Source organism: Orcinus orca, chromosome 3 (genome assembly GCF_937001465.1).
Source record: "Orcinus orca chromosome 3, mOrcOrc1.1, whole genome shotgun sequence".
Lineage (NCBI taxonomy): Eukaryota > Metazoa > Chordata > Mammalia > Artiodactyla > Delphinidae > Orcinus > Orcinus orca.
This window is the reverse complement of record NC_064561.1, coordinates 76,433,469-76,460,810: the sequence shown is the minus strand read 5'-3', so window position 1 is coordinate 76,460,810 and position 27,342 is coordinate 76,433,469. Positions and strand designations below refer to the sequence as shown.

The window sequence follows — 27,342 nt, the reverse complement described above, 5'->3', positions numbered from 1 at the left end:
TACAGTAGGGTACCATCAATCACTATACATTTTTATTTGGATTCTCAAACTGTCCCAGATTTGGCCAATGGGACTCCCTTCAATCTCGTTCCTCTGTCCTTTTGCCAGGTCCCTATAATTCTCTGAATATTTCCTTACTTTATAAGGTAGGTGATGGAAGTATTTCATATTTTGACAGAGGAAGGTTTTAAGTGGCATACATTTGTAATATCAATAAATTGTACACTTAAAATATGTTTGTACACTTAAATATATATGTACACTTGAAATATGTACACTTAAAATACTATCTAGAGTATGTTAATACTCTAGATAGTAGTGCTTTCTACATTGTTATGAGCAAGCAATTTTAAAACTGTCTTAGGTGTCAGTAAATGTTTTGATGATGATGGAAACCAAGTTTCTCACTGTTAGTGAAAGGAGGTACAAATAAGCAAAATGAGAAAAACAGAATAAACTCTAGATTTTAAACACAGGTACACAGAAACAAAGAAATAAATACAGAGGTGTATATATGTGTGTATGTATGTGTATACATACACTCAAACGTACATTTTCTAGCTCTGTTCAGTGAAAGGCCCTACAAGCAATGAAGCACCTGGAGCAATGAAAACAGCTGGCTGCCAGATCTTGGTTTCTAAATACTGCTTTAGAAACAGAAAAGGCTAACTCCCAGTTTGGGGCAAGAAAAGTACAACTCCTCCCTTTAATCTAAAAGGAAAATTAATTGTTAATAACTTTAGTAATTAACTTAATATCTTAAACTGTACATTTAAAAATGGCTAAAATGGGGTCTTCCGTGGTGGCGCAGTGGTTCAGAGTCCGCCTGCCAATGCAGGGGACACGGGTTCGTTCCTGGTCCAGGAAGATCTCACATGCCGTGGAGCGGCTGGGCCCATGAGTCATGGCGGCTGAGCCTGCGCGTCCGGAGCCTGTGCTCCGCAACGGAGAGGCCACAACAGTGAGAGGCCCGTGTACCGCAAAAAAATAAAAATAAAAAAATAAAAAAATAAAAAATGGCTAAAATGGTAAATTTCATGTTAAGTGTATTTTACCACAATGAAACAAGACAAACAAACAATGTACAAGGTGGATGGAGCTTAATCCACGTATATAGTCCACCCTCTGTATTCATAGATTCAACCAACCACAGACTGTGTAGTACTGTAGTATTTACTACTGAAAAATATCTGAATGTAAGGTACTGAGCAGTTCAAATTCATGTTGTTTAAGGGTCAACTGTATATGAGAACACTATGGCAAAAGCACTATTTTTTTCCCATAAAGTATGAGAAATATAAAATACATCAATAGACAAATAACTGAGAAAACAGTACTGCCTGAGGCAGTTTTCTTGCCATGTCCCTCAATGCATTTATTTAGAGGAAAGGGTTCTGAGAACTTAACAGATATGCCATGTATACCAACACTTAAAGAAAATAAATGTAAAACAATACATAGTCTAAGCCTTGAACAAACCTGAAAAAAAATAACATTCACTGAATATTTACTATGCAGATAGCACTCTGCAATACTATGGAAGACACAAACAGAACAAGAAATAATCTTTGCCTTTTAGGAGCTTAAAATCAGTGGTTTATATGAAATTTAGGACACTAAGCTCACAATAACGTAGATGACCCAGTTTAGGGAAGAGAAAACAGAATCTACCTGAAGATGTCAATCTGACTGTAACACCATGAAATGGAAAAGTGGTTTAGTTTTGAGCCCTGATATTAAAAGACTTCATTAAGAATTCAACCTCGTTTCTCAAGTTTAAATCAAATCAGATGACATGATCATTTACATGAGATGCTAGTAGGACAAAGAGTCCATTCAGTATTAACTATTTTCTAGTAAGGTCATCTCAGAACAAGGCAAAAGGCCGCTGTGTTCTGGATCCTTCAAATGGTAAGGAAAAAAGTCTTATTTTCTATAGTTACATCAACTACCTAGCTTTCTCAGGAAAAAGTAAAGAATTATTCCTTAAATACACTCTGAAAGTAAAACTATTAAGATCTAAACCATTTCTTACTTGGATATAACAGTATCTCTTTTTTTCTACCTCTTTCCTTCAAGTCCAGGGTACAGAACATGGATGCTCAAAGATTATTAACTAAATTGAATAGGAAAATCAGGATCCCCTTTCAGAGCTCTTATTTAAATTTTCTGATAGAAGTAGTAAAAGAAATTACCAAATTTGCAACATTTTATATATAATTGCATCCCTTTCAAGGATCAGAAAAAACTTTAAAGTGGATGAAAATGTGTCGAACTTGGTATATAGTTTGATGCTACTTAGTAAAATATTTAAAAAGTCACAGTAATGGAACTTCCTTGAGTGTTTAAAAGCCTACTACATTTAAAGTTGAAAATGAAGCATATCAAAAAACAATTTCAGTATTCTTTAAAATTCTTACCACAATCATTTCTGAAGGCTCTAATACAAGACAATCACATCCTCTTTTTCCTCCAAACTGCTTACCAAAACTATAAAAACAGAAAATAATTTCTTTAGCAAAGGTTATAAATAAAATGCATCAATATAGAAAAAATGAACCCAAAAACCCCTACATGTTAACCAAGAAATTCTGATCCTATCAGGTACACTAATAAGATTTAAAAAAACAAAACAAAACAAAAACTTCCTTTTACTTGCTGAGATATATATAAGTGGTCTCAATACACAGTTGGGTCATAATTATTTTAAAAATTCTGCCTTTAACTAGTCTCTAAAACTGATTATAAAAGATATCTGCCTAATCTCAAATTCTGAACATCTATTAATATGTGTTGAATTCAGGTAAAACCATACTTACTAAAGAGTGAAGCCACAATTATGGAATATTTTTAAAAAGTAAATTTTTGAGAGTGATATTAGATAACAGATAGAAAAAAAAACTTTAAAAATACTTACACTTGAATATACTAAAAAATGTAGTGAGATGCAGAAGTGGTTTATTTTTAAAAAACAGTGTTGGAGCCACTGGCTAGCTCTTTGGAAAAAATTGAAACTGCAGTAGTACTAAAAGAAAATTTGAGTATTTTTATGTTATTTGTCTGAGAGAAAGATTTCTAAGCAAATCAAAAGAGAAAGCACTAATAAAGGAAAAAATTGATGTTTTCATTTTAAAAGACAAACTGAATTTTTTAAAAGGTGGGATATGAAAAAAATACTAGAGACACAAAAGGTCAACATATTTAATATGCAGAGTATACATAAAAGAAATTATAAAAGCACTCTAAAATATTACAAAATGGAAGTACCATGGCTAATTATAAAATATATTATTATTACAAAAATAACTTTAAAATTCCAATAACACAAGCAAAACTATAAAAAATAAACTTAATAAAAGAAATATAGAAGTCATTTATAAAAAACTACACAATTTTATTGATGGACTGAAAATAGGGCTTGATAAAAGAAGTGATATAACATACACTTACAAAGAAACTCAATATTATAAAAATGTCAATTCTCCATAAAGTATAAGGTTACATACAAATACTAGTTTATAGCCAAATCCTAATCAAAATCCAAATGAACTTACTTTTGAACATAGCAAAAAAGTCACTGCTGTTTTTTCTTAAGCAGTAGCCTGTATTATTTTTGTATTTTCCCCAAAATATTCCTACCTCATCTAATACATAAAACAATGAAAAGGAAATTTGCAAAAGTCTGCTTTCATTCAAGATGGAATAACAGGGACTGGATTTACTCGCCTATGTGAAAAAACTGGAAAATCAGACAAAACATATTAAACAACAGTTTCAAGACTTCGGAAAGCAGGCAGGACAGGGATGTGATTCCTTAGAGAGGGAATTAAAAAACTAAAATGACCCCTACAATATCCCAATTTTACTAAGTACAGGCAATCTCTAGGCCACAATGCAAGAAGGGAGAAACCTAACAGAGCCTGCCAATCTCACTGAATTGAAGAGACAGAGACAGTTTTGGGGTGCAGGTGATGGAGGAAAGATCTTTAATATTTATAGGGCAGGATAAAGGAAAGGAGGGAGCAGCAGAGAGAGAGAGGAAGAGAGACAGAAAGAACAAGAATGTGCACAAGAGGGCATGCATGAGTGCACATATGTGCTCTGGTGATCTTCAGAAAGGTTCCACTGAATCTTTGGGTGAATAATATGAAAATGTGAGAAAAATGCAAATACTAGCCACAGTGGAAAGACCACATAATACATGGAGCATCAGGTGGAATCTTCAGAAATCCATTTCCTTTGTAATGTGATAAATTAGTCCTACATTAAGGAAGTGCTGGACTCATTCAAACGAATATTAAGACTCAAAATGGATTCCAATTAGCTAAACTACATGTCAGAAGAAAGCCTAATACTACCTAAAGAAATACAACAAAATCTGGAACCCAGCAACATAAAAGTTGCAAAGTCTGACATCCAGTAAAGCAAAACAAAAAACAGGCATGCAAATAGGAATATATAATCCACAGCCGAAGAAAAACCAATCAATAAAAACAGAACCAGAGCTGTCAGCAGTGAGGGAATCAACAGACAAGAACACCGAAACAGCTATTTCTAAGTATGCTCCAAATGTTTAAGAAACTAGAGATAAACATGAATACAACAGAGAAACAGAAGCTTAAAAAAAAAAAAAAAAGACCTAATGGAATGTTCTACCACATCACATACGTAGACACAATGTCTGGTTTTCCCATTTTTTAGTTGTGTTAAAAATCGTTGGGCTTCCCTGATGGCTCAATGCTTAAGAATCCACCTGTCAATGCAGGGGACACAGGAAAATCCCACATGCCGCGGAGCAACTAGGCCCGTGTGCTAAAACTACTGAGCCTGCACTCTAGAGCCCATAAGCCACATCTATTGAGCCCGCGCACCACAACTACTGAAGCCCGCACACCTAGAGTCCATGCTCCATAACAAGAGAAGCCACCACAATGAGAAACCCGCGCACCACAACGAAGAGTAGCCCCCACTGGCCACAACTAGAGAAAGCCCGCGCACAGCAACGAAAACCCAACGCAGTCAAAAACAAATAAATAAATAAAAAATCGTGAGTGGTTTCAGACAGTGTTAACTTGATATGTCCATTATAAAGTTTCCTCTTAATTTTCCATCTATTAGTTTTAGCATCCATTTTTGATCAGTGCCTAGACCTAAAGTATTATTAGGGGCTATTGAAAAAGGCATTTTATAATTCTAATTATTCTTACTGAATTTTTTTAACATCTTTATTGGAGTATAATTGCTTTACAATGGTGTGTTAGTTTCTGCTGTACAACAAAGTGAATCAGCTATACATATACATACATCCCCATATCTCCTCCCTCTTGCGTCCCCCTCCCACCCTCCCTATCCCACCTCTCTTAAGTGGCCAAAGCATGGAGCTGCTCTCCCTGTGCTATGCAGCTGCTTCCCACTAGCTATCTATTATACATTTGGTAGTGTATATATGTCCATGCCACTCTCTCACTTCGTCCCAGCTTACCCTTCCCCCTCCCCATGTCCTCAAGTCCATTCTCTACGTCTGTGTCTTTATTCCTGTCCTGCCTCTAGGTTCTTCAGAACCATTTTTTTGTTTTGATTCCATATATATATGTGTCAGCATACAGTATAGAGGTTCCTTAAAAAACTAAAAATAGAACTACCATATGACCCAGCAATCCCACTACTGGGCATATACCTAGAGAAAACCATAATTCAAAAAGAGTCATGTACCACAATGTTCACTGCAGCACTATTTACAATAGCCAGGACATGGAAGCAACCTAAGTGTCCATCAACAGATGAATGGATAAAGATGATGTGGCAGGGCTTCCCTGGTGGTGCAGTGGTTGCAAGTCCGCCTGCCGATGCAGGGGACGTGGGTTCGTGCCCCAGTCCGGGAGGGTCCCGCGTGCCGTGGAGCAGCTGGGCCCGTGGGCCGTGGCCGCTGGGCCTGCGCGTCCGGAGCCTGTGCTCCGCAACGGGAGAGGCCGCGGCGGTGGGAGGCCCGTGTGCCGCCAAAAAACAAGAAAAAAAAGATGATATGGCACATATATACAATGGAGTATTACTCAGCCATAAAAAGAAATGAAATTGGGCTATTTGCAGTGAGATGGATGGACCTAGAGCCTGTCATACAGAGTAAAGTCAGAAAGAGAAAAACAAATACCGTATTCCTACTGAATTTATCAGCTAGAGTACTGATATAAAGAAACACTCCCTTGTGCACCACAACTAGAGCCTGCGTGCCACAACTACTGAGCCCTCGCACCTCAACTAGAGAAACCCGTGTGCCGCAACTAAGACCCGAAGCAGCCAAATATATATTTTTTAAAAAAAAGCAACACACTCCCTCATCAACTATTTGAGTTCCTGGTACAATAATTTACACAAGAAAGGCATGAGAAAAGCTGCAATGGAGATGACATGATTGTATATTAAGTAAATTCTATACATTCTGTTTTTAGGGAATTCCCTGGCAGTCCAGTGGTTAGGACTTGGTGCTTTCACTGATGTGGCCTGGGTTGATCCTTGGTCAGGGAACTAAGATCCTGCAAGCAGCATGGCGTGGCCAAAATAAAACAAAATAAAGTATTAAAAGGAAAGAAATAAGTGAATTTACCAAGGTTGAAGGATACAAGCTTAATATCCAAAACTCAACCCTTTTACTGTATGTTAGCAATGAAAAATCTGAAATATCTTTTAATTTCATTAAAGGCAGAAAAACACAGAAAACTTGAGATAAATTTACCAAAACATGAACAAGACCTGTACAAAACTGCCAACTAAAACACTATAAAACATTGCCAAGAAAATTAAAGATGTCCCAAATAAAATAAGATATCTCTTGTTTATGGATTGAAACGTTCTACAAATTCAATATAATCAACAAGTTGCCTTAGAGAAACTGACACAATGATTCTATTTACATAAAAATGTAAAAGACCTAAAATGGCTAAACCAATTCTGGAAAACAAGAACAAAGGTGGAATATTTTATATTTCAAGATATACTTTTATAAAGCTAGAATACTCAAGATAGTATGGCATCAGATTAACTTATAGATCAATAAAACAGGAGAGAAAACAAAATCAGACCCATATATACAAATTCAACTGATTTTCTGACAAAAGTGCCAAGGGAATTCAATGGGGGAAAAGATATTATTTTCTATAAATGGTGATGAAACAACCAGATATCAATACAGAAAAAAAGATCTTAACACCATAAACAAAAATTAGAAATGGATCGGAGAATATAAATGAAACAATGGAAATTATAAAATTCTCATCACAACAGACTTTTTGTACATGTCCTCGACAAGGGTTAGGAAACTTCCTTCCACATATCTAATATTTTAAAAATTTTATCATGAATGGGCTTTGGGTTTTATCTGTTTTGGGTTTTTTTCTGTTTACTGAAAAGATCATGTAGTTTTTGTCTATTTTCTTTACTAATGGAGAATACTGCATTAATTGTTTTATGGATGTTAAAATTCCTTGCTCTCCTTGGATAAACCCAATTTGGTCACAATGTCTAATACTTTTAATACATTCCTGGATTTGATTTGTTGTTATTTTGTTAATGATTTCTGCATGTATATTCAGGAGAAATAACAATTTGCAGTTTTCTTATGATACTACATCATCAGGACAATACTATACTCATAAAAGAGATTGAAAATGTTCCTTCTTCCCCTATTTCTTCATTAAATATTTGAAAACACAAGCAGTAAAGCCATCTGGGCCTAGGCGTTTCTTTGTGGGAATATATATAATTATTAATTTATTTACTTTTTATAAGTATATACAAAGTGTCTAATTCTTTTTGAGTGCATTTACAGTAACCTTTTTAAGATTTGCCCAATTTGTTGGTATACGCTGGCTCATAAAATCCCCTAAGAATACTTTTAATTTCTGTAGGATGGTAATATCCCCTTTCAATGCCTGATTTTAAAAATCTGTGTCTTCTTTTTTAAAAGATCAGTCTAACTCAAGGTTTAACAATTTTGTTGATCTTTTCAAAGAACTAGCTTTTCATTTCATTGATTTCTCTCTACTGTTTTTCTGTTTTTTATTTCACTGATCTCCACTCAAACTTTACTTCTGTTCACTGAGTTTACTTTGTTATTCTTATTGTTAAGCTGTAAACTTAAGATGATTGAATTGAGACCATACATTTCTCATAAAAGTGCTATAAATTTCCCTCTAAGGTCCTTCAGTTGAATTCCATCAATTACGATGCATGTTCATCTTCATTCATTTCACAATATTTTCTAATTTCTGTTGTCAACTCTTCCCTGACCTGTGGGTCATTTACAAAGGCACTGTTTCAATTTCCACATTCTGCTGATATTTATAATTCAACTCCAACATACTCAGAGGACAAACTCTGTATGATTTCAATCCTTTTTAATTTACTGAGACTTGTTTTATGGCCTAGAATATGCTCTATATTGGAGAATGATCTCTTAAGTCTAAAAAAAATTACGTATCAGATCAAAGTGGTTAATAATATTTAAGTTTTATCTTTATTAATTTTTCAGTCTAGCAATTCTATCACTTACTGAGAGTAGAGTTTTCAAATCTCAGCCATAACTGTTGATATGATTATGTGATTTTTCTTTAGTCCGTTGATGTGATGGATTAATTGATTTTTGATTGTTGAACCAGCCTTGTATACCTGAGTTAAATCCCACTGGGTTACAGTGTGCAATTCTTTTTATTCATTTCTACCATATCTCAATCTGGTTCTTATGTTTGCTCTGTCTCTTCCAACTGTGTCTTTTGCCCTTCAGAAGTCCTTGTAATTTTTTCTTGCTAGTCAGACATGATGTACTGGATAAAAAGAATTGCTGTAATTAGGCCTTTAGTCATATGCCAGTAAGGTGTGAGGGAAGGGGAAGTATTTTACAGTTCTATGATTAGGTCTCATTCCTTTAGTGAGCCTTTGCCTGTGGATTGTAAACTTCACACATTTCTCAGTTTTTTTCCTTCTTTTAGGTGGGACAGGATTGCTAGAATGGGCTAGCGCTGAGTTACTTCCCTTTCTCCATACAAAAAGCTAGAGCCAACATGAGTTGGGTATTCCCTTTCTGCAGGTCTGTTAGGCTCTGGTGGAATAGTTTCTCCTAACAACAGACATTCTTAAGAAGAATGTTCTGGCATATTTCAAAATGGTTCCTTTTTCCTTCCCCCTGCCAGGAGCACATGGGCTTTTTCTCTGTTATTCAGCATGAGAACCTGGCAGAGATCCGTGAGGTAAAACTCAAAGTGTGGAGATCCCTTCAATGACTGTGTCTCCCTGGATTTTTTAACTCTCAGAGTAGTCCATACTGAGCTTCCAGCAGTTCATCAATTACAGTTCAACTGGGGCTTCCCTGGTGGTGCAGTGGTTGAGAGTCCGCCTGCCGATGCAGGGGACACGGGTTCGTGCCCCGGTCCGGGAAGATCCCACATGCTGCGGAGCGGCTGGGCCCGTAAGCCATGGTCGCTGAGCCTGCGCGTCCGGAGCCTGTGCTCCGCAACAGGAGAGGTCACAATGGTGAGAGGCCCGCGTACCATGAAAACAAAAAACAAAAAACAATTACAGTTCAATTTTCCCTACCCTGGCACTAGCTCCCTCAGAGACTGCTGCTTTAAATTTTGATTTTCTGTGTCTGTCTGTCATTCTAATTTGGGGACAGCAGATTGCCCTTGTTACCTCACTTCCCTTATGGATCTAAGAAAGGTTACTGATTTTTCAGTTCAACTTTTTACTTGTTATTAGGACAGAGTGGCAGTTTCCAAGATTCTTACATGGCCTAGTAGAAACTGGGAAGTCCAGGAATATTTTGAATCTACAGATTAATCTGGGGAGACTTGCACTTAATAATATTTCATCTTCCAGTGTATGAACATGGATTGTTTCTACATATATTTATATCTTCTTTAATTTCACTTAGTAATATTTTACATTTTTCATTTTACAGTAAGTCCTCTACATACAAACCTTCAAGTTGTGAAATTTCAAAGATGGGAACATGGGTTTGCATGTCCAATCACATAAGTTAGTTTACATGCCTGGCATACACTGTCATGTGCGTGCATCCCCTACAAGTGGTTGTGCTTTTGTGTACTTTACTGTATAGTACTGTATAAAGTACAGTAGTACAGTATCTTTATTTCAAGCCCAGGATGTCCGGAAGTAGGCATAAAAGCAGTGGTGATGTAGCTGGTACTGTACTGTTGTACTTTTCAAGGTACTGTACTGTAAAATTAAAAATGTTTTCTTTATTTTTTGTGTATTATTTGTGTGAAAAGTATTATAAACCTATTACAGTACAGTACTATATAGCTGACTGTGTTAGTTGGGTACCTAGGCTAACTTTGTTGGACTTATACAAACAAGCTCTCAGAATGGAACTCGTTTGTATGTAGGGGACTTACTGTATAAATTTTACACTTTATAAAATTAATTAAATTTTAATTAATTGTTAAATTACTTAATATTTTTTCTTTTTGATGCTATTCTGAATGGCACTGTTTCCTTAATTTCATTTTTATTTTATTCATTGCTAGTATAAAGAAATACAATTGGTTTTTATACATTGATCTTATATCCTGTGACCCTGATATACTCTAAGTTCTAGTAGTTAAGTTTGTAGGTCCTTAAAGCTTTCTACATAGAGAAACTGGTAAAGGCAGTTTTATTTCTTCCTTCCCATTCCATAAGTAACACCCAATCATGATAAAACTCTCAATAAACCAGGAATGGAGGGGAACTTCCTCAACTTGATAATGACTATCAACAAAGCACCAACAGCTAGTGTCCCACTTAATGGTGAGAAACTCAATGCTTTACCAAGAACAGGAACTTAGTAATGATGTTCCCTCTCAACCACCGCTTTCAAGATGGTATTGGAAGTCCTAGCTAATATAATAAGATAAGGAAATAAAAGGTAAACAGATGGGAAGGAAGACATAAAACTGTCCTTGTTCTCAGATGACATGATCATCTATGGAGAAAACCTGAAAAAACTGACAAAGAAAACTCCTAAAACTAATAAGTCATTATAGCAAGGTTGCAGGATACAAGGTTAATATACAAAAGTTAACTGCTTTCCTATATACCAGCAAGAACATGTAAAATTTGAAATAAAAAACACAATGCCATCTGCATTAGTATCCCCCCAAAATGAAATAGTTGACCCTTGAACAACACAGGGGTTAGGGGTGCCAAAACTTCCTCTGTCAAAAATCTGAGTTCAGCCCTCCATACCGGCAGTTCCACATCTGCTAATGCAATCAACCTCGAATCCTGTAGTACTGCAGAATTTAGTGAAAAGTATCTACGTGTAAGTGGACCTGCGTAGTTCAAACCAGTGTTCTCCAAGGGTCAACTGTACTATGGTAAAAATCTAACAAAATCTACATAAAATCTGTATGATGAAAATTACAAAACTCTGGAAAAAAAATATCAAAGAACTAAATAAATGAAGAGATAGTCCATGTTCATGGACAGGAAGACTCAATGTTGTGAAGATGTCAGTACTTCCCACTTGATTTATAGACCTAACACAATCCCAGTCAGAATTCCAGAAAGTTATTTTGTGGATAAATAGTCAACACAACATTGAAAGAGAAGAACAAAATAAAGGGCTGATGTTACCAGACTTCTAGATTTACCACAAAGCTATAGTAATCAAGACAGTGTGGTAATGGTGAAAAAATACATAAACGGAACAGAATAGAGAGTCCAGGAATAGACCTCAATAAATATAGTCAACTGATCTTCGACAAAGGAGCAAAGGCAGCACATTGGAGCAAAGTTAATCTTTTTAACAAATGATGCTGAAACAACTGTATATCCACATGTAAAAAAATAATTTAGACACATACTTCACAAAAATTAACTCAAAATGGACCACAGACCTAAATGGAAAAATGCAAAAGTATAAAATTCTAGAAGATAACACAGGAGAAAACCTAGATGACTCTGGCTATAGCAACGACTTTTGCAACTACAATACTAAAGGCATGATACATAAAGTACTAATAGAGAAGCTGAAGTTCATTAAAATTAAAAACTTCTGCTCTACAAAACACATAGTTAAAAGAGTAAGACAAGCCACAGACTGGGAGAAAATATTTGAAAAGGTAATTCTGATACAATAAGTCCCCCTACATATGGACTGTCAAGCGTGAACTTTCAAAGATGCGAACGTTTGCATGTCCAATCACGTAAGTTAGTTCACCTGTCTGGCATACACTGTCTCGTGCGTGCATCCTCTACAAGTGGCTGTGCTTTTCTGTACTTTACTGTGCAGTACGTATAGAGTACAGTAGTACAGTATCTTTATTTCAAGCCCAGGATGTCCAGAAGCAAGTGTAAAAGCAGCAGTGATGTAGCTGGTACTGCTAAGAAGCACCAGCTGTTGTACTGTACTACTGTACTTTTCAAGATACTGTACTGTAAGATTAAAAATGTTTTATTTTTTGTGTTTGATTTTTATGTATTATTTGTGTGAAAAGTATTATAAACCTATTACAGTACAGTACTATATAGCTGATTGTGTTAGTTGGGTACCTAGGCTAACTTTGTTGGACTTAAGAACAAATTGGACTTACGAATGCACTCTTGGACCAGAACTCATTCATATGTAGGGGGCTTACTATAAAGGACTGTTATCTAAAACATACAAATAACTCTTAAAACAACAATAAGAAAACAAACAACATAATTAAAAAATGGGCCAAAGACCTTAACAGACACTCCACCAAAGAAGATATACAGATGACAAGTAAGCACATGAAATAATGTTCCTTATCATATGTCATTAGGGAAGTGCAAATTAAAGCAACAAGATACCACTACGCCTTATGAGAATGGCCAAAATCCAGAACACTGACAACACCAAATGCTGGCTAGGATGTGGATCAACAAGAACTCTCATTCACTGCTGCTAACAATGCAAAACGGTACAGCCACTCTGGAAGACAGCTTGGCAATTTCTTACACAACTAAAAATATTCTTACCACATGACAGTAATTATGTTCCCTGGGTATTTACCAAAGGAGTTGAAAATTTATGTCCACAGAAACACTTGCACCTGTATGTTTCAGCAACTTTATTCATAACTGCAAAAACTTGGAAGCAACCAAGATATCCTTCAGCATGTGAATGGATAAATAAACTATGGTACATTCAGATGACAGACTATTATTCAGTGCTGAAAGAAATGAGCTGTTAAGCTATGAAAAGACATGGAGGAAACTTATATGTATATTTCTGAGTGAAAGAACCGAATCTGAAAACACTACATACGGGTATGATTTCAACTATATGACACTGTGGAAAATGCAAAACTATGAATACAATAAAAGGCAGTGGTTGCCAGGGGTTGGCGGAAGGGAGGAATTAACAGGTAGAACTCAGAGGAATTTTAGGGCTGGGAAACTACTCTGTACGATACTATTGGGTTGGTCAAAAAGTGCCTTCGGCTTTTAAGTAAAAATAAAAGACACATTTTTCATTCTTGCCAAAAACTTTATTGAACAACGTATTCACTGTTTTGTTCCACTACCTTCTGACATTTTTCAGGCAACTTCATAATTCCATCTTCCCAAAACTTTTTATCTTTTTGAGCAAAGAACTGTTCCAGGTGCCTTTTACAGTCTTACAGAAAATGGAAATTTTTTCCATTAAGAGAATTTTGTAAAGACCGAAATAAATGGAAATCAGAAGGTGTCATGTCTGGTGAATGCGGCAGATGAATGAGAACTTCCCCGCCAAGCTGTAACAGTTCTTGCCTGGTCATAAAAAAAAGCATGCGGTCTTGTGGTATCCTGATGGAAGATTATGCGCTTTCTGTTGACTAATTCTGGACACTTTTCATCAAGTGCTGCTTTCAATTGGTCTAACTGGGAGCAGTACTAGTTGGAATTAATCGTTTGGTTTTCCGGAAGGAGCTCGTAATAGAGGACTCCTTTCCAATCCCACCATATACACAACAACACCTTCTTTGGAAGACCGGCCTTTGGTGTGGTTGGTGGTGGTTCATTTCGCTTGCCTCACGATCTCTTCTGTTCCACGTTATTGTACAGTATCCGCTTTTCATCTCCCATCACAATTTGTTTTAAAAATGGAACGTTTTCATTACGTTTAAGTAGAGAATCACATGCAGAAATATGGTCAAGAAGGTTTTTTTTGCTTAACTTATGTGGAACCCAAACATCAAAGCGATTAACATAACTAAGCTGGTGCAAATGATTTTCAACACTTGATTTGGATACTTTGAATATCTTGGCTATCTCCTGCGAGGTATAATGTTGACTGTTCTCAATTAATGTCTCGATTTGATCACTATCAACTTCAACTGGTCTACCTGACCGTGGAGCATCATCCAGCAAGGAATCTCCAGCATCAAACTTCACAAACCACTTTTGACATGTTCGATCAGTCACAGCACCTCCTCCAAACACTGCACTAATCTTTTTGTGTGTTTCAGTTGTGTTTTTACCTTTCTTGAAATAATAAAGCATAATATGACAAAAAATGTTGCTTTTTTCTTCCATCTTCAATATTAAAATGGCTGCACAAGAATTCACCAATTTTGGTAAGTTTTTAAAAAATGCACGCTGATATGACAGCTGTCACATACAATCTAACAAAATTGCTTCGAATGAAGTTTAAGACAACTAAGTGCTACTAGAGCCATCTTATGAGAAAAAAATGAATTAAACTTTTGGCCAACCCAATATAATGGTGGAAATATATTTGTCCAAACACAGAATGTACAATACCAAGAGTGAACCCTATCATAAACTATGTACTTTGGGTGATAATGATGTGGCAATGCAGGTTCATCAACCATAACAAATGTACCACTTCGGTGAGAGAAGTTCATAATGGTGTAGGCTATGCATGAGTAGGGGCAGAGAGTATATGAAAAATCTCCATACCTTCTGTTCCACGCTGTAAACCTAAAATTGCTGTAAAAAACACAGCCTATTTTGAAATAAACAATAAATCATTTCTTATGAAAAACCCATCAGGATTTATAAATCAACAAGCAGATCCTTATATCTATATGGAAAAACAAAGGACCTAAAATAATCAAAACCATTCTAAAAATGATCAAAGTTGTGAGACCTACAATACTGATTTGACAACTTACAACAAGCCACAATAATTAAGACAGCAGATTGGTACCAAGATAGAAAAATAGTTAAATGGAACAGAGTAAATATTAGTTCAGAATAAACAAACATATATATGGTCTACTGATTTTCAACAAAGGTACCGAGGCAATTCAATGCCTTTTCATCAAATGGCACTGGGTCAACTGGCTATCCTTAAGCAAAAACAAAAAGAAACAGAAACAGAAACAAAAACAAAACCAAAAGTGAAGTTATAATAGACACAGGCCAAAATATAACAGCTGAAACTGAAAACTTTCTAGAAAAGAATCATAAGAGAAAATAATTGTGAGATTAGGTTAAACAAAGATTTCTTAGATATGACACCAAAACCTCAATCCTCTAAAGAAAAAAACAATAAATTGAATTTCATCAAAATGCAAAATATTTGTGCTTCAAAAGATACTATGAAGAAAAGGAAAAGACAAGCCACAGAAAAAAGAAAATACACACAAATCATATATGTGATAAAGAACTTGTATCCAAAACATCTAAGGTCTTAAAACTTGATAAGACAAAAAAAAACACAATTAAAAATCATACATCTCATAAAAAACTTGTATCCAAAGCATATAAATTCCTACAACTTGATAAGACAGACAATGTAAATGAAAAATGGAGAAACACTTTTAACAGACATTTCAACAAAGGTATAGGAATGCTTAATAAGCACATGAAAATATCCTCAACAATACTAGTCACTACTGAAACGCAAGTTTAAATCACTGAGATACTGTTAACCACATATTAGAATGGTAATAATCAAAAGACTGTCAATATCAAGTAATGGAGAGGATGTAGAAAAACTAGATCCATGATATGTTCCTGGTCAGTATGTAAAATAATAGTCATCTTTTAAGCAATTTGCCCCTTTCCTCAAAACTTAAATATATATTTATACGACACAGAAGTTCCACCCCCGGATATCTACAAAAGAAACAAAAATACACAGCCCATGTAAAGCCTTGTATGTGAATCTTTATAGCAGCATTATCCATAAAAGCCCCTAAAATAAAACAATAAAAACTTTCAAAATTTTCATCTCATGAATGGCTAGACAAAATGTGAAACTTTATAGAATAAAATACAATTTAACAATTTAAAAAAAGGAAAAGCTACAGCTGTTATGGGCTAAAACAGGGATGAACCTCAAAAACATTATGCTAAGTGAAAAAAGTCAAAACAAAATACCACTTTTAAATATTTGCAGGAGGTAGATATTGAGACAGAAAGTGTATCAGATTAACTGCAAAAGAGCATGAGGAACTTTTTCAAGTAATGGAAGTCTTCTAAAACTGTGGTGCACCAATGTATACATTAATTATAAAGTATTAAACTGTAAACTTATGATGGGTGAATTTTTTTTTTTTTTTGCAATACGCAGGCCTCTCACTGCTGTGGTCTCTCCCGTTGCGGAGCACAGCCTCCGCACGTGCAGGCTCAGCGGCCATGGCTCTCAGGCCCAGCCGCTCTCCGTCATGTGGGATCCTCCCGGACCGGGGCACTGCATCGGCAGGCGTACTCTCAACCACTGCGCCACAAGGGAAGCCCACGATGGGTGAATTTTATGCTATGTAGATTACACACCAGTAAAGCTATTTTAAGAAAACTGTCTGGGACTTCCCTCGTGATGCAGCGGTTAAGAATCCGCCTGCCAATGCAGGGGATGCGGACGGGTTCGATCCCTGGTCCGGGAAGATCCCACATGCCGCGGAGGAACTAAGCCCGCGCACCACAACTACTGAGCCTGTGCTCTAGAGCCCGTGAGCCACAACTACTGAGCCTGCATGCTGCAACTACTGAACCCCACGCACCTAGAGCCCATGCTCTGCAACAAGAGAAGCCACCGCAATGAGAAGCCCGTGCACCACAACGAAGAGTAGCCCCCACTTGATGCAACTAGAGAAAGCCCACACTCAGCAACAAAGACCCAACACAACCAAAAATAAATATATAAATAAAACTCTTATTAAAAAAAAAAACTACGAATATACAAAAGAGAATATTTACAAACTTGGAGTAGGCAAAGATTAGTTAAAACACATAAGTACTTCAAATAAAAGGAAAAAAATCATCCTTTGGACGATATCACACTTAAAGAAGTTACCACTGAAAAATAAAAAGGCAAGACACAATCTGGGAAAAATATCTGCAATACACATAACTCACAAAGAGCTTTTATGTATGATATATAAATTACTAATATAACTCAAAAATAAAAAGACCACCTCAAAGGAATTGAGTCAACTTTCCACAAAAGATACATGAATGGTCAATAACTACATGCAAAAATGATAAATATGATTAGTTATCATGGAAATGAAAATTTATACCAAAATGAAATCTCATTACATACACACCAGAATAGCTAAAATTAAAAGACTGACCATCATTTCAAGTGTTGAAGAGGATGCTGAGCAAATGGAATTCTCAAAAACTGGTAGTGGGAATGTAAATGATAACACCACTCAACAAAACATTTTGGCAGTTTTTTTAAAAAGTTAAACATATCTACGATACAACTCAGCCACTGTATTCCTAGGTATTTACTTAAGGAAAAAAAAAAGCACTTTTTCATACAAAGATTTGTACATCAATGTTCACAGGTGCTTTATTTGTAACAGCCAAAAAATAGAAACAAACTTCATGGCTTTCGATAGATGAATGGATAAATACCTTGTGGTATATCCACACAATGGAATATACTGAGCAAATTTACAAAATGAGCTACTGATATACACAGCAACATGAAGGAATCCCCAAAACATTATGCTAAGTGAAAAATCTTAGCTATAAAAAACTATACAACATATTATTCCAATTATATAAAATAGCAGGAATTATATAAAATAGTAAACTGATCTATATGCCAGAAAGCAGAGCAGTGGTTGCCTAATGATGAGGGTGCAGGAAAGCAGAGATTACAAACAGGCAACTAGATAAAGGACATGTACGAAAAATTTAGAGTTATGATTATACTTGGTGAAAAACTCAATGTTTCCACCTTTCCATCACCAACTCCCCTTTTGGACTGAGAACAAGTAAAAGATGTCTACTTTTACTATGTCTCTTCAACATTGTACTGTAGTTTCTTCCCAGTGCAACAAGGCAGGAAAACAGGTGTGGGAGAGGGGACAGGCATTCACATTAGGAAAAGAAAGAAGCAAAACTGTCTATTCACAGATGACAAAATCACTTATTTAGAAAATCCTAAAAACCTATAAAACAGCTACTGGAACTCATACATGAATTTAGTTAGGATACAAAATATAAGATCAACATATGCAACACCTGAACACTGAATACTACAAAACGTTGCTGTGAGAAATTTAAGAAGACCTAAGTTAATAAGAGTGATGCACCTTGTTCATGGTTCAAGAGTTGACTGTTAAAATGTCAACATTCCCCAAACTGGTCTAAAGATTCAATGCATTCCCCAACAAAATCCCAGGCTTTTTTTTTTTAATTAACAAACTGATTCCAAAATTCATATGGAATTATAAAAAACCTATAGTAACCAAAAGAACTTGGCGAAGTTGGAGGACCCATACTACCTTATTCTGTCATTTATGATAAAGCTACAGTTGTCAGGATAATGTGGTACTGGCACCAGGTAGAAAAATAAATCAATTAAATTTAAACAAATACAAAATAAAAAGTTGAGATCACTGGTTTGCAGGGCAGAAATAGAGACACAGATGTAGAGAACAAACGTATGGACACCAATGGGGGAAACTGGTGTGGGGGTGGTGTTGGTGGTGGGATGAACTGGGAGATTGGGATTGACATATATACACTAATATGTATAAAATGGGTAACTAGTAAGAACCTGCTGTATAGAAAAGTAAATAAAATTCAAAAAAAAAAAGTTCACACCCAAAAAAAAATTTTTAACAAATATGCAAAGGTAATTCAGAGAAAGGATAGTTTTGTCAACAAATACTGCTGGACTAATTGAATATGCATAGGTAAAAAACTGAAATTAGATCCATATATCACACCATGTAAAAAAACTAGCTCTAAGTAGATCACAGACCTAAACAGATTATAGTAAAATCTGAAACTATAAAACTTGCAGAAGAAATTATTGAAGATAATTCTTAGTGACCTTGGGTTAATAAAAGATTTCTTACATACAACAAAAGCACAGTTCATTAAAGAAAAAAAAACTTGATAAACTGCACTTCATCAAAATTAAGTTCTTCAGCACTTTGAACAGCAATTAACAGATGAAAAACACAATCCACAGATTGGCAGAAAATATTTGCAAGTTACACATCTGTTAAAGGACTTGTAGGGCTTCCCTGGTGGCACAGTGGTTGAGAGTCCGCCTGCTGATGCAGGGGACGCAGGTTCGTGCCCCGGTCCGGGAAGATCCCACATGCCGCGGAGCGGCTGGGCCCGTGAACCATGGCCACGGAGCCTGCGCGTCCAGAGCCTGTGCTCCGCAACAGGAGAGGCCACAACAGTGAGAGGCCCGCGTACCACAAAAAAAAAAAAAAAAAAAAAAGGACTTGTATACGGCATATATAAAGAACTTCTGAAACTCAAAAATAAGAAATTAAACAACTCTGCCAACGCCCCCACCCCCCACACACATAAGCCACCCTTCCCCAAATGGGCAAGATTCAAAAGGACACTTCACAAAAGATGTATGATTGACAAATAAGCACAAGAAAAGATGCCCACCATCATTAGTCTTTAGGAAAATGCAAATTTAAATCACAATCAGGTATCACCACATACAAATTACGATATGTTAACTTAAAAATACTGACCTTACCAAGTGTTAGTAAGGATATGATGCGGAACAGCTGGAACTCTCATGTGCTGCTGGATGTTTAACTATAGACTATAATAACATCACTAGCTATTCCTAGGTATATACTCAAAATAAATCAAAGTATGTGTCTACATGAAGACTTCTAACCCAGCTATTCCATTGCTAAAAATTTACTCAAGAGAAATGGAAGCATATGTCCATATAAAGACTTGGACACAGATGTTCATAGCAACACTAGTTAAAAATAGGATAAAACCTAAATGTCCACCAGTAGTTGAATGCTAAACAAATAGTGATATATCCAAAAAAAAGGATACTGCAATAGAAGTTAAATATTGATATGCATAACATGGATAAACCTCAACATGATTTTACTGAGTGTAAGAAACCAGAGAAGAGTACATATTATATGCTTCACCTTATATAAAATTCTAAAAAATGTAAACTGATTTATAGTGACACCCCCCCCCCAAAAAAAATAACAGTGATTCAGTGATCTCTAGGGATGAAGGGACAGAGCAAGGAAGGATGAGCAAGGTTTACAAAGAGGCCTGAGGAAATTTTGATGGGGTTGGACATGTTCACTATCTTTATTGGTAGTTTTATGGGTGTATACATATGTCAAACTTATCAAATTATAACTTTAAATATGTGCAGTTTAGTTTATGTCAATTATACCTTAATAAAGTTGTTAAATAGGACAGACTTAAGAAACTGAAAATGCAAATCAAATGAGATAAAAATGCATGCAATACCTGTCAGCTTGCATCATGAATGTATTCCAGATTTCTACAATAATAAAGACTAATAACTCAACCTTAAAACAGGCACGCACGCGCACACACACACACAAACTTAAAGAGATACTTCACAAAAGAATATAGGGGAAGCAATGGCCAATAAGCACAAGGAAAAGTGCTCAATATCATTATTCAGCAGGAAAATGAAAATTAAACTAATTCACGGTGACTAGAATAGCTTAACTAAGACTGGGGACACCACATGTTGATGACTACGTAAAAACAGGAACAAAACTCTTATCCATTGCTGGTAGGAGTCTAAAATGGTACAACCACTGTGAAACACAGTTCAGCAGTTTCTCACTAATAGTTTCTCTATTAAACTTCAAGACACATTATAAAGCTATGATAATTACAACAATGTGGTATTCAAGCAGGATAAACAAAACATAATGGAATAGGAGCCCAGCAGTAGGCACACAAACATGTGGATATTTGATTTTTGAAAAAGGTGGCACTGAATGAGAGTGGGAGAAGAACATAAAGGAATCCACATGGAAAATCATGCAACACTATGCCATACTCAAAAACCAATTCTAAGTAGACTACAGGTCTAAATGTGAAAGAAAAACGAGAAAAATTCTAGAAAGTAAAAAAGGAAAATACCTTCATGATCTCAGCTACAGAAATATCTTTTAAGCAAAGAAGACAAAAAGGAAAAGACTGAATTGCTCTATTTAGAGTTAAGAACTTGTGCTCATCCAAAGACATTACTAAAAGAATAAATAATACAAGGCACAGAGTAGGGAAAAGATATGTGTAATATAAATAACCAAGCAAGAATTTTTATTCAGAATACACAAAGAATTTCCACATCTCAATAACAAAAACACAATGCATTAGAAAAATGAGGAACAGACTTGAAGAAGCACTTTACAAAAGAGGTTATTTAAATGAGAATGTACTCACTCATCAACAAGCAGTAATATGCAAAGCAAAACTAAGAGATACACACACATACACACACACAACACACTCAACAGAATAACTGAAATTAAGCAGTCAAAAAAATAAAAAATGACAATACTAAGTGTTGTTAAGGATGTGGAACAATAGGAATTCTCATGCACTGCTCCTGGGTGTGTAAATTGGTACATCCACTTTGGAATACAACTTGCAATGAACAATTAAAGCTGAAAACAGGCACATCCTATAAGCCAACAATTTTCTGATAGGTATACCTACAGAAATGTAACATGTGCATCTAATGTACAAGAATGTTCACAGCTGCTTTACTTTTAATAGCCCTCAACTATGGAAACAATGAAATACTCTATGAGAATGAACTAACTACATGCATAACACAGATGAATCTCATAAACATAACACTAGGCCAAAGAAGGCATATAAAAAGAATGGAAGAGTATATTCCTGTTAAGTTCAAAAGTAACCAAAACTAAACTACAGTACATATCCTCAGGCTAAAATTCTATAGCTATTCAAGATTGATTAAAATTTAGGAAAACGATGATCTTTGGGGGGAAAGCAAGAGAGTTGATTTGAGGAACGACAAGCAAGGATCCTTCCAGGGTGCTGACAAATTTCAATTTCTTGATCTGAGGGTAGTGATTAGGCAAATGTTCAATTTATACTAATTTATTAACATGTACATTTAGGTTATCTGCACTTTTCCCCATTTATTTCACAATAAAGGAGTTAAAACTACTGAATAAACTTCCAACTTGGGTCAGAAATAGGAAAAATAAGAATATGTATTTGTTTTTGTTCACATATATTTAAAAAATCTAGAAAGATATGTAAGACGTTAATAAAAGTGGTTAGTTTTCTACACAGGTGGGTTGAATGGCGTGGATAATAATAAAAGTGGGAAAAATACTTCTTAAAGTACAACTTGTTACACTGTTTTGACTTTCGAACAGTATAAATTCATTACTTTGTCAAAAAAATATTATTCTAAAAATTACGTCTTTAGAAAAAGGACAATGCTATTTACAGTGCTGGTGAAAGGTGATTAACCCTTCCCAACCTCAATGACTAGAAGAGTGCCTGACACATGCAGGTACTCAATAAATATTTTCTAAATGAATTATCTCTCAGTGCTTGAGATATTCTGACTGAAGTACCTGTTCCCTCCTTCTTTGCCAACCTAATCCTGCTTATTTGTAGAATCCATTTCCACAGTTGCCTCCCCAATAAAGTTTTCTTCTCATGTCACACAAGGGCCCTTTTTAAACAAAGCAGTCAAAAAAAATAAAAAAATAAACAAAGCAGTCATCCCATTCCACCAAGTTAAGTCAGTCTTTTTTTCTTAATGCCAGTGTCTTACATGGAGATGACCATCAATGCTTATTTGCTGCATAAATGAATGTTTCAATGAATACACGCATTAAATTTTATTTAAAATCACAGTATGGGACTTCCCTGGTGGCACAGTGGTTAAGAAGCTGCCTGCCCCCTGCCAGGGGACATGGGTTCGAGCCCTGGTCCGGGAAGATCCCACATAACGCGGAGCAAATAAGCCCATGCGCCACAACTACTGAGCCTGCGCTCTAGGGCCCGTGAGCCACAACTACTGAGCCTGCATGCCACAACTACTGAAGCCCGGGCGCCTAGAGCCCATGCTCCGCAACAAAAGAAGCCATCACAATGAGAAGCCCACGCACCACAACGATGAGTAGCCCCCGCTCACCACAACTAGAGAAATCCCGCACACAGCAACGAAGGTCCAATGCAGCCAAAAATTTAAAAATAAATTTATTTTAAAAATAAATAAATAAAAATCACAGTAATGAAGTCCTTGTTTTCTTGAGCTACACTGAAAATTTACGGTGACAAATAGAAAATGCACTCAATTCTAGAAAAAACTAAATCCGTTTCAAAAGAAAAACAATGATATTTCAGATTTGATTTATTCCTTTTCTTTGTTTATTGTGAACTGTAAAATATATTTTATTGGTTTAAATTACATATAAAACTTCATTACAAGATAAGGGGCTGCACTTTAGATGCTTCATTAAAATATATACAAACTAGAGTTTAGGTGATAAATGCTATAAAAATTCAAGGACCTGCCCCCTCGGTCAAATTTCTGGGAGTTCCGTAATTTGGGGCATGACAACATATCACCTACAAGGTGAAATACAAGTTGCTGCACCTCATACCATCTAGCACAAAAGAAGAGACACAATGTTTGGTTAGTTTTCTCAGATTCTGGAGGTAACACATAAAGTGTGCTACTTTGACCCATCTTCAGAGTTGCCCATAAGGCTGCCGCCAAGTTCAGGACACAGTAGAAGCCACTCTACTACTTGGGCCTTATGATCCAGCATATCCAATGATGGATTATTTAGTGTTCATGGCAAATAGTGATATTCTAGGGAGTGTCTGACAAGCACTAATATGAGAATGACAGTACAGGTCTCTAGAATTTCTGAAATATCCATGCTCTCTTCTACAAATAACATTCTACTTTCCAGAAACAATTTCTGGCTTGCTACTGGGCGTTGGTAGAGGCTGAATGCCTAACCATGGGACATCAGGTGACTACGCAGCCTGAACTTCCTATCATGAACTGCATTCCTAGCCATAAGGCTTGGGCATGAGCAGTAGCAATCTATTATCAAATAAATATGGTATATAAGAGATCAAGTTTACCCAGGTCCAGAATAAGTTGCATGAGCAGGTGGCTCAGACTCCTTCAACACCAATTCCTGTTGCATTGCCTCCTCCACCTCAATCTGTGCCTATGCCCACCCAGGGAGTCCCTTATGACCAGGTGACTGAAGAAGAAAAAACTTGAGCCTATTTCACAGATAAGTCTGCACAACATGGTAGTACTACCCCAAAGTGGACAGCCCTACTCAAAGGTGACCCTGAAGGAAGGTAGTGAAGGAAAATCCTTCTAGGGAATAGAACTTCAAGCAGTACATTTGGTTGTCCATTTTATCTGGATTGAGAGAGGCCAGAATTATTAGATCAATATCTAGACATTCATGGGAGCAGTTACTAATGGTTTGGTTGAATAGTCAGAGACTCGGAAGGAAAAGGACTGGAAGACTGGTAACAAGGAAGTCTGGGAAGAGGTATATGGAAGGACCTCTTTCAAAATGGATACAGACTTTGAAGATACCTGTGTCCCCTGTGAATGCACAAAGGGCATCCACTGTACAGGTAAACAAAATAACATGCTCTATGGATGTCAATCAAACTCTTTCTCCCCAGTCAGTGCTTGTTCAATGGGCCCACAAATGAAGTGGCTATTGTGACAGAGATGGAAAATATGCAGCGGCTCAACTGCCAATGCTACTGCTGGGTACCTAATCTGCCAACAGCAGAAACCAATACTGAGTCTCTGATATGGAAGCATTCCTCAGGAGGACTATTTAGTCACCTAGTGGCAGATTATTTACACTGGACCTTTTCTATCATGGAGAAGGACTATATTTGTCCTCACTGGAACAGGCACATATTCTGGAAATGATCTGCCTTTCCTGCCCATAATGCTTCTGTCACCACCACTATCCACAGGCTCATAAAATGCCTATCTATTGCCTCGGCACTCTAGACAGCATCATTTTCAATCAAGGTACTCATTTTGCGGCAGCAGAAGTACAGCAATGGTTTGTCTCCCCCAACAGCCAGAATACATGGGTCTGATATTCAAGGCGTGGAAACAGGAGTGGCTCTTCTCAGTGTTATACTTAATAACTCATTCACAGAACTTTTACTTCCCCTCCCTAAAACTGTGAGCTCTGCTCGTTTTGATTCTTAGTCTTAGATCATGTCTAGCTATGGAAACACAGCAACGGTTCCACTGAATTAGAGACTTCCACCTGGCCGCTGAACCAAAAGGCAGGAAAAGGGGTTATTCTACTGGCCTGAGTGATTGATCCCAATCACCAAGGAGAAACTGAGTTGCTGCATACAATGGGGGCCAGGAGAACTACATCTGAAGCCCAGGGGGTTCATTTAGGCTCCCTGTAGTACTTTCAAGTCTGCTGTTAAAGGTTAATGGAAAACTAACGGCAACCAAAAGACGGGGGGTGGGGTGGGCAGGATAATTAAGGATCCTTCAGAAATGAAAGTTTTGTGCCCATCATCAGGTAAAGAACGCAGAACAGCTGAAATTCTGGCTGAGGCCGGAAGTACTGAATGGGTGGTGAAAAAAAGGAAGCGAGAGATACCAACTACGGGCTTGTGAGCAGTTACAGAAACAAGGACTATATATTGTGATATGTCTGGAGTTGTGTAAACGTTAACCATTTTCTTCTTCCCTCTCTTCCCCATATTTATTTTATATATAAGTTGTTGGAGGTGAACTTTACAAAGTAGTTTGTAGTTAATAGAATATTCAGAGTACTGTGATGGAATATGTGATCAACAGCGAGTAATGACTGTTGGGACTGTGCATCTCCTTATTTTGGGGAGAGAGTAGGAACTTCTTTACTTATATGAACGATAGCTACATCTTGTTAGGTGGAAACAGAGTTGGATGGAAGCTCAAATGTGTTCAGAATGAAAACTGAGTAACCAAGAGAGTGGACTGTACCATTCATTTATTGCCTCTCAAGTTCAAATGTATTTGCTCTCAGTTTCAAATTTACTTTGTAATAAAGCATCTGGATTTAGTCAAGATTCTCCTTTGGCCAGCTGGAAATGTTAAAGCTCTGTCAATAAAGGGTGCTAGTACCAGGACACCGCAGTAGGAAAGTATTCTTTGCTCTGCGGGGTATGTGTGTGTAAAGCAAAGGGACGTCCTATCTCCAGCCTCAGGGCCCATCTGCACCCTGGGCCGGGTGAGGGTGAGGGAGGATTTTATTGCTTACCGGTCCTGGTCAGAGGATCTCTTCCTGCCAGCCTTGACTCAATAACTGTGGACAGCTCTGGCCCAGGGCAACCAAGTGAACTTCTCCATTAGCTATTGGGCTACAAGTAACATATTCACCAACAAGTTCTGAATTTCAGTTTTGGGGAGAGGGCTCCCCTTTCAAGTTTGTTCCTTCCTTGGGTACTCTGTCCCTTAGTTCCTTTATCCTTCTTAGTACCTAACTTCTTAAAGTAGTTAATAATTCTTTAAACTGTCCCTGTTCAAATTACTGTGTGGTTTCTGTCTACTCACTGATAACGGAGTAACAAATACCTTAATATCTAGAGAAATAGGCTGTATTTTTATAACCTAGAAAACGACTATTATTCCTTGCCTTATAATAGGTACCGCTCATATCTGTTGATTACCATAATGATCATATCCCAACGCTATTATAATGAACAGAAGCCAAAAATTATTCGATGCTTAATATATGCTAAGCATTATTCTACGTATTTTATTTGTATTGACTCATTTAATCCTAACAATAACCTAATACAAGTATCTCTCAAACACAAAATATAAATCTCCTACCTAGGAACTGCTCTCTAAATAACGATTAAATAGACTTCTACAATCATGTTTGCTGTGAAGTTCATGATGGTTACATTAAAGCATTCCATGACTTTATTGTTTTAAAATCTCCTACTATCAGGAGTTCCCTGGCAGTCCAGTTGTAAGGACTTGGTGCTTTCACTGCCGTGGGCCCAGGTTCAATCCCTGGTCAGGGAACTAAGATCCCACAAGCTGAGTGGTACAGCTCAAAAAAAGAA

The 27,342-nt window shown here is 36.6% G+C and overlaps 1 protein-coding gene across 9 annotated transcripts in view; it reads right to left on the bottom strand.

The window, feature by feature from the left end:
* RAPGEF6 (Rap guanine nucleotide exchange factor 6) overlaps positions 1–27,342 on the bottom strand; it is a 220,023-nt gene that overhangs the window by 158,256 nt on the left and 34,425 nt on the right. For all 9 annotated transcript variants that reach the window (XM_033405852.2, XM_033405853.2, XM_004279880.4 and 6 more), the window contains one exon: positions 2,421–2,490. In XM_033405852.2, coding sequence (XP_033261743.1) covers positions 2,421–2,490 — 70 coding nt within the window. The remainder of the gene's footprint in view (positions 1–2,420; positions 2,491–27,342) is intronic.